Source organism: Brassica napus, chromosome C9, assembly GCF_020379485.1.
Source record: "Brassica napus cultivar Da-Ae chromosome C9, Da-Ae, whole genome shotgun sequence".
Lineage (NCBI taxonomy): Eukaryota > Viridiplantae > Streptophyta > Magnoliopsida > Brassicales > Brassicaceae > Brassica > Brassica napus.
This window is the reverse complement of record NC_063452.1, coordinates 49,370,280-49,378,254: the sequence shown is the minus strand read 5'-3', so window position 1 is coordinate 49,378,254 and position 7,975 is coordinate 49,370,280. Positions and strand designations below refer to the sequence as shown.

General features: G+C 36.1%; 2 protein-coding genes across 5 annotated transcripts; both read right to left on the bottom strand.

Moving 5' to 3' along the window:
• Positions 1 to 1,417: 1,417 nt before the first annotated feature.
• LOC106435089 (structure-specific endonuclease subunit SLX1) lies at positions 1,418 to 4,191 on the bottom strand. 3 transcript variants are annotated; one of them, XM_048770176.1, is made up of 6 exons: positions 3,306 to 4,191; positions 3,119 to 3,226; positions 2,726 to 2,794; positions 2,498 to 2,631; positions 2,297 to 2,397; positions 1,418 to 1,656 (listed from the first exon to the last, which is right to left on the bottom strand). In XM_048770176.1, exons 2-6 carry the CDS (start codon positions 3,197 to 3,199, stop codon positions 1,442 to 1,444), a joined length of 600 nt encoding a protein of 199 aa, XP_048626133.1. In that variant the 5' UTR covers positions 3,200 to 3,226; positions 3,306 to 4,191; the 3' UTR covers positions 1,418 to 1,441. The 3 variants fall into 3 exon arrangements, 2 of the variants coding, with proteins under 2 accessions (XP_048626133.1, XP_013731390.1); XR_001286897.3 differs by lacking the exon at positions 1,418 to 1,656 and having other exon boundaries at positions 2,050 to 2,397; positions 2,726 to 2,798; XM_013875936.3 differs by lacking the exon at positions 1,418 to 1,656 and having other exon boundaries at positions 2,050 to 2,397.
• Positions 4,192 to 5,359: 1,168 nt separating this feature from the next.
• LOC111209653 lies at positions 5,360 to 7,593 on the bottom strand. 2 transcript variants are annotated; one of them, XM_022709676.2, is made up of 4 exons: positions 6,841 to 7,591; positions 6,481 to 6,741; positions 5,954 to 6,400; positions 5,360 to 5,807 (listed from the first exon to the last, which is right to left on the bottom strand). In XM_022709676.2, exons 3-4 carry the CDS (start codon positions 6,360 to 6,362, stop codon positions 5,623 to 5,625), a joined length of 594 nt encoding a protein of 197 aa, XP_022565397.1. In that variant the 5' UTR covers positions 6,363 to 6,400; positions 6,481 to 6,741; positions 6,841 to 7,591; the 3' UTR covers positions 5,360 to 5,622. The 2 variants fall into 2 exon arrangements, with proteins under 2 accessions (XP_022565397.1, XP_048626134.1); XM_048770177.1 differs by having other exon boundaries at positions 5,954 to 6,741; positions 6,841 to 7,593.
• Between the last annotated feature and the right edge of the window lie 382 nt (positions 7,594 to 7,975).

The following is a 7,975-nucleotide window of genomic DNA, read 5'->3' as shown; positions in this document are numbered from 1 at the left end:
CTTTACAAACTACTATTCATAGTTCATATATCATTTATGTCCATCCTACTTTTTTGTCCATTTTTTCTTAAACATTTTGAAATAACTGATGGAAATTAATAATAAACTTTTGGCTGGCAAAAAAAAAAATCAAATTTGTCTAATCATCGCTTAAATATTTTATTAATATTGTCTAAGAAGCTTTCAAGTGATATCGTAGTTTAATTTTTATTAGTTTTTTTGTTAATTTTTAGAGTTTTTTGTATTTAAGATTTTTTTCCATATTAAGCTTCTATTTCTTTCACAGAATTGATATATATATATGTCATAAAAATTACCATCAAATCAATTTTACTTATTTATTATTTTGTTTTTAATGAAAATACACTTTTTAAATAATTTAATTTAAAATAAAATTATATATTAATTTGCTGTATTCTAACAATTTGATTGATTTAATTAATTTGCTTTTGTGGATAACTTAAAAAGTTTTCATATGAATCAGGGAAAGCAAGCTTATGTTGTTATATTATATTTATTTGTGTAAATAGAACTTATATATAATGCTAGTGTAATAAAAAAAGAACATTATTTTTTTGCAACTTCAAAAAGAAACATTATTACAATTTGAAATTAATCAAAGTTGAATAAAATTGTAATTAAATATTTGTAAATCTTATTGTTTTTTTTTATCTTGTTTAGTTGGATTCTCATGAAAAAGAAATCGATAGGTTAAACAAATGTTTCAAAAATTGTTGTGTTATTGTTTTGTCTATAAATTACAAAATTTATTGAATTGATATATTTAATTATTGCATCCTTAAATAATATTTTATTAAAACATTAGAGAACTATGTTTTGAGTTGTTTTGTCAAAATTGTACAAAAATCTATGCTTTTTCATATTTGTCACGAAAATGTATATGTTAAACTTACTTTTACAAAATTCTTAACTTTGTCACGAATACAAAAATCTATGCTTTTTCATATTTGTCAATGTTCTCACACTTTCAAAGAATATATTAGCTTAGTCACTTACTTATTTTTTTTTACAAAACAAAGTATTGGAGTCTTGAAAGTTTAATTCATATTTATGTAACTGTACATAAGAGTTTGTGATTACTTACTTAGTGATTCTTGTATATGTGTCCAAGAAAGTTTCAATGGCTTAGTGGTAACTGCCATATATTTATGTCATACTAACTCGGGTTTGATCCTTTCCTTCGCATTGTTTTTTACGAAAAAATAAATGAGATGACGTGGCAACTTCGGGCTCTCTGATTGGTTGATTTTCCTATCCTACGTGGACACCCTCTCCATGGCTTATATATGCCTTTTAGTATTGTATATTGATATTGATTAGTTGTGTGATGGTCCAATGGGAGAACCCCTATGAGGTTCTTAAATTTTGTTTCTTTTTTAGAAATTAAATTATTAAATTTAAATATTACAAAACTTATAAATTATTGGATTTCATAACATTTAAACAAATATGATATAAAAACATATGAAAAATAGAAATACAAATTTATAATTAGAAAGACATCCAATGAGCTTGTAGTTGGATTCCTAGGCTGGCTTTGGGTATTATTATCATTCTCTTCTTCATTACTATCAAGACTCACTTCGTCTTCGGGCTGAGAATCGTTGTCTCCTTTAGTGAAACATGGAAGATCACCCATAGCACAGACTGGGACTTTCATGTGGGGAGGCAAACTTGGAGAAACACCGCTGTGGTGCGCATACTAAAGGAGAATCGTTGTCTCCTTTAGTGATTCTTGTATATGTGTCCAAGAAAGTTTCAATGGCTTAGTGGTAACTGCCCTATATTTATGTCATACTAACTCGGGTTTGATCCTTTCATTCGCATTGTTTTTTACGAAAAATAAATGAGATGACGTGGCAACTTCGGGCTCTCTGATTGGTTGATTTTCCTATCCTACGTGGACACCCTCTCCATGGCTTATACATGCCTTTTAGTATTGTATATTGATATTGATTAGTTGTGTGATGGTCCAATGGGAGAACTCCTATGAGGTTCTTAAATTTTGTTTCTTTTTTAGAAATTAAATTATTAAATTTAAATATTACAAAACTTATAAATTATTGGATTTCATAACATTTAAACAAATATGATATAAAAACATATGAAAAATAGAAATACAAATTTATAATTAGAAAGACATCCAATGAGCTTGTAGTTGGATTCCTAGGCTGGCTTTGGGTATTATCATCATTTTCTTATTCATTACTATCAAGACTCTCTTCGTCTTCGGGCTGAGAATCGTTGTCTCCTTTAGTGAAACATGGAAGATCACCCATAGCACAGACTGGGACTTTCATGTGGGGAGGCAAACTTGGAGAAACACCGCTGTGGTGCGCATACTTTGATGAGAAATAGTTGACTGTCAGGTTCAAGCTGGTCACCAAGACACAGAGAGAGAGAGATATAAGTTATGTCGGTAATTATAACGGATACATCAGCATAAACAACAACAAGAAGCTTTATCTTTCTTTACATATTCCAAGCTGGAAGAGTTAGCATTGTGTATGCAAGCTTGATCTTGCGTGCAAGTCCAGGGAAGGACTTGAAAGCAGCAGCAGCTTCTCGTACGGCACGAGATTCTCTCGGATGCTGCCAAGCCCACTCAAACTGCAACACGAGACAAGAAAGCAAGGAGCTTTAGCCAGGAATTGGTGATTATTATTTTAAAGTTTGAAGCTTGGGGGTATCGAAGATCAGAAACCTTAACAGCAAGATGGTCTCCAACACACATCTCCCTGAAATGATGAGACATCCTTCCTTGCGGATACACCTAGCTTCACAATGTTACACATGGTTCCGTTTTTCTTTATTTTAAAGAGTTGAGAGACAACACATCTTGATTTTAGTTTTTAAAATGAGGAAACTAGAACATCATCTGAAATATTAATACCTCTAACTACGTTTTTGTCTAAAGGTAGACCAGCTACAACACCATGTTCAAAATACAGGAACAATGATAAGATTTAGACAAAAATTCAAGACCAAGTTTGATCCTTTTTAAACATGTAGCTTCAAAGAGTAAACGCTAACAGATGCTAAGTAGAGATAGTGACATTTACAGATCAGGTAAGCAAAACGAGATAGTGACATTTACCTCAACAAGAGCAGCTTCTTTCCTGGAGAAAGACCCAACAATGGAAGGAGACACACCAACGTCCCTCGAGCCTGCAATCATTGCTTCCTCCGTCCAACCTAACCTCGGCTGTGGCATCTCACAAAACACATTAAAGATCGAAACTTTACAGAGAAAAAAATGAATTTGGAAACGAATATATACTTACACCACGTGACGAAGAGACGCGGCGAGGATACGAGCCTGCTCTTCCTGAAACTCAGCTCTCCGTTTCCTGCTCTCATCTCGACGATGCCCTTCCTCTCTAGCCGTGGAAGAAGACGCCGAGGTGGGATCCAATTGATTAGGCTTTACGGATTGATTACCGATCGGCGATTCAGTGTTATTCGTGGAAGAAATGCAGAGAGGTGATCACAATTTCAAATCAACACATAAACTCAAAGAATTCGAACCTTCGTGGACGGATTTGGAGAAGGAGAGCAACAATGACGAGAAAGAAAGAGAGAGAGAGAGAGAAGACCAATACAAAAAGGACACGTATGGGGTACTTAGTGGTTCTAAAACCTTTAGTCATTGTTTTTTTTTTTGGTTTTTTTTTAGAACCTTTTATGAAGCCCTCCCATGGAAGTGCTCTAATCATCCTGAAAAAGAGACTCTCTCTCTCTTCGATCATTTAGAGAGAGAGTCTGGTTTCTTATCCTCCACCGGAAGTCTTCCGGTCCAGCGTTCCACCACCATCTCCGCCATGCAGTAGCTTTCTCAGTCCCGCCTCTGCTGACTCTTGGCTCCCCTAGATCGGACTTTGCTTATTCCATGTCGTGGTTGCTCTGTTGGTTCCGGCGTTGACGATTGAATTTCTGTCTACGCGAGTATCAGTTTCGAGATTCAGGATTTCTTCCTTTTGTCGCACTATCTTTCTTTTTTTTGGATTTCCTTTTTCGATTGGGCCTCTTTTTGTTAAGTTGTTCTTGTTGCTCTTCTGAGCTTTTTTTTATTAATAAAACAGATTGGATGACAAAAAGATATAATTCATTTTTTATTCATTTAAATATAAAGGAATTTACGCTCGATATACACGAAATCTTCTTTTATTAGGTGCGTATGCATAGGTTCTGTGTACTTTTCATAATGGCGAGTTTGCCCTTTCGAACCTGTTACATAGGGTAAATGATGCGTCTGACACAACATATTCATAGGTCATTCAAACACGCTTCTGCATTTATTTTGAAAAGACCTGAGCTCTAGCCGTTTTCAACTTTTGATTTTGCAAAGAACCATACAGTACTTCACTTTTATTTATAACCTCTCTCTCGTTAGTTCTTTCAGTTCCTCAGAAAAATTCTCTTTCATTTTCATAAATCAGATTTTTCATCCGGAATAAGTTACTGTCTAAGGGGATATCGATGGGTTCACGGTCTCTTGGATTACCAGAAGGCGTTTGCGATGGCACGAAAGTGGATCTGCCTGATATGATGTTCGCCGATGGAGAAGAACCTTTTGGTGTTAGAGTGCTAACGTATCAATCTTCTAGGGCAATCAATTATATTCTACATGCCCTGCAAGAAGAGGAGATACAATATATACGGTCGTCTACCTTTGGTAAGCTCGTTGATATTGCTGAAAAACCCGCTTTTTCTGGAAGATTTGCTAGATTCCTATTGTCTAAGAGTTTTATCTTTCAATTTTTCCTGTATTGTTTGGCTATTCTGCAATGAGATATGTAAAACCATCATACAATCACATTGTTTGACTTTGCAGGTGACCTAGTCATTTCATTAGCATTTGTTTCTATTTAGGAAAATATAGTGTCTACTGTTGTTAACCCACGCTTAATATGTTGGGCGTTATATATGGTGGTTTATATCATGGGTTAATAAAGTTGTTTATATTATTTTGCTTATTAGAACTCAATTTCGTTTTGTGCGCTGTGCCGTTTTTGCATCGTCAACATGCGACCTTCGATTTTGTATCCGGTTATACAATATAAATGGGTTATTTTGTAATATTATATGTAATTTCCTATATGGGATATGCTTCACCCAATTAAATGTTAAGAACCTTTTTAAAAGTTTACAACTCACATATCTTACAAGCAGTTTGTCATTACCCCAAATATGTTACATAAAAGATCAGCTGGCCAACAAAACACATGGTTCTTAGACGTTAAACTTTACGTAAATAATGCATAAGAGAAGAAGCGAGATTTTACACATACTTCTTTCAGTTCTTAAACTCAAGATTCATTAAACTGAGAACGGTAAAAAAACAATCATAACACCGTCTTTTTATCAAATATTTTACATTGCATAAGATTATCACACAGAGTTCATATTACACAACCAAAACAACTTAACATGAAAGCATTAAAAACGTAGCCGCTATTTTACATAAGCTAAAATAAAGGCAACATAAGATTCATCAGACACACGATGTTAACCCATAACAGCTGATCACAGAGAAACAAAAACGATCTTCTGCCCGTCCATTTTACATGCCGAAAACCATCATAAGGCCCCTGTTTTCAATCAGTTTTTCCCCTTTTCATCGTTTCCCTCTTCACTTTTAACTGGTGTATCGTCAGCAGCCTGTTCATTTCCTCTAACCGGTGTAAGCTGAACCGATGTACTCTCCACTTCATAGTTTCGAGGAGAAACCAATTCAGCAGCATTTGCGTGGCTCCCACCTTTGGCACCCATTGCAGAACTCTCACCTACCGACATTGCATCAAACAAAAAAGGGTGATCAGAAAGATATATATATATTTCGATTGCATCTGCTGTAGTCCACTTCGTTAATGCGCCATCTGCTGACGTGGTTGTTGCCAAAAAAATTTAAGGAACTATTGAGTGAGTATACCTTGCATGCATATTGTTCCCATGGTTATTTCTCCAGTTGGCACACTATATATGGTCTTTTCTTCACCAAATTCATCCCTCCTTGTAGCTCTAACTGAAGAAGCTGTCGATGATTCATTGCTGAGGAACATAATTGGAGGACCGATTGGAGTGTTGGGGCTCCCAATATTGAGAGTTGCGTACGGGTAGCCTGTGTGTTCAGATCCAGGGACCCCATATATTCTCTTTAACTCCAATGCGTACCTTGAAGACATTAAATTATCCCAATATGTAATCATTGTCTCTTGAGGAGGCCAAGTGGTAGTATTGTAATGGGTGGGGGCATTTGCGACAAAAGTGCCTCCCAAGCCACCATGAACTCCTGCAGGATGTCTGTTCGTTGTCCATGCTCCACTTGGAAATCCATACATATTTACACATTTGGTGGCTTATCTTTCGATGTCGGTATCTATAGATGTTAACGTTTAGCGTTCTTGATATAAACTTTAACTGTATGTATGTTGATGTTTTTGTTATAAGTATACGTACCAGCTTCGTAAGTGTGACCTAAACGTCATGCTCACTCTGGCTGATTCACAGGGCCCAATCTTGGCTCCGACCTATTAGGATGTATATGGTTAGGGACAACGTGATCTCCAGTAATATCAGCTGCGCCGACGTTAAGGTCCAGACGGTTTCTGGCTCGCTCTATTTCGAAGGAAAATCGATACAGACTGACGAGATCGGCCTCAGTGAAAGTCTCCTTTAGAGCTTGATCACTACAGACGAGTTCTTGGCCACGCGCCATATCTGCAGTGATCGCGTTTGTAAGCAGATGTATATTTATTCATATATGATTAAAGGTGGTATATGCTACAAATAGAACATTGTTTGGGTGAAGTGTAGTACCCTTTATAGCATATATGTGCTGTTCTCCGGTGATTCCCTCTGCAAGGAAAGTTCGATTGCCGATTTTAAATGGAGCTCTACAAATGAATTGGTACCTAGCAACGTCCTCGGCTCCGAATATCAGACAAAGTTGTGGCTTCGTATTCCATTCATGGATACTCATTAGCATGTCAATATCGGCATTGGCAACAATGTTGTGAGGTGGAGAAGTTTCACCGTCAGGTTCAAGCATCCATTGTGTGGATGCGGGAGTTGGAAAGTGATTAAAAGCGGTTAAGCTCAACCATTGTTGCATTGTTGCCGATGACAATATCCTCCCGAAACACTGACTCATATCGCGCGAACCTCCATACCCCCTGTTGGGATTTAGACCACTGACCCTTGACTACACGAACGAGGTGAACCATCTGTACTATTTGGAAGAGGAGAAATATTATTAGGGTGTGCATTAGAAGTTCTATTGTGGTTATGATTGAAGGAAAAAATCGAAATAATTTTTGTGTTATCTACTTTGCCTACTCTAGTTGTGGAAAAGAAGCTGAGTTATGAAAGTTTGCTTGCCTGTTTTGTTGACTCTAAACTCTGAAACACTCCTACATAACTGAACCTTTGTTCTGAATTTTTCAGTCTTTTTCCAGGTTATATTGTCAAAGAGGTAGTTGCAATGTTACAATGAATTAGCTCTCTTTATATAGACAAAATTCCGCAAGCTGCATCCGGTAATAATCTACAATGCACCTCAACCCACAGAATCAATTCCATTTGTGGACATTTAATGCTTAGCAGCCTACCTATGCATAGGTTATAATGATGACGTCCCTGCTGAAAAGACAACAAATGCCCTCTTCATTATATATCGTGTTTAAATTTTTTTTAATCAGCTTCTTATCTCTAGGTATGCGGTTTTTTGGCTCCTCTTCTGTGCGCTAACCGTGAAAATATCTTCAATAGTGTGACCGGTTTAAATATCGGTTACCTTCTGGTTGGTTTTTAGAGACAAAAGTAAAATTACATTCCATTTCACGTATTCATTGAGTTACATTAACAAGTCTATTTAAGTCCTCAATAGTATTGCACACTTATATTTTTGATGGTACTGGTTGTATCAAGTATTTAAGTTACTATTCAGCACACC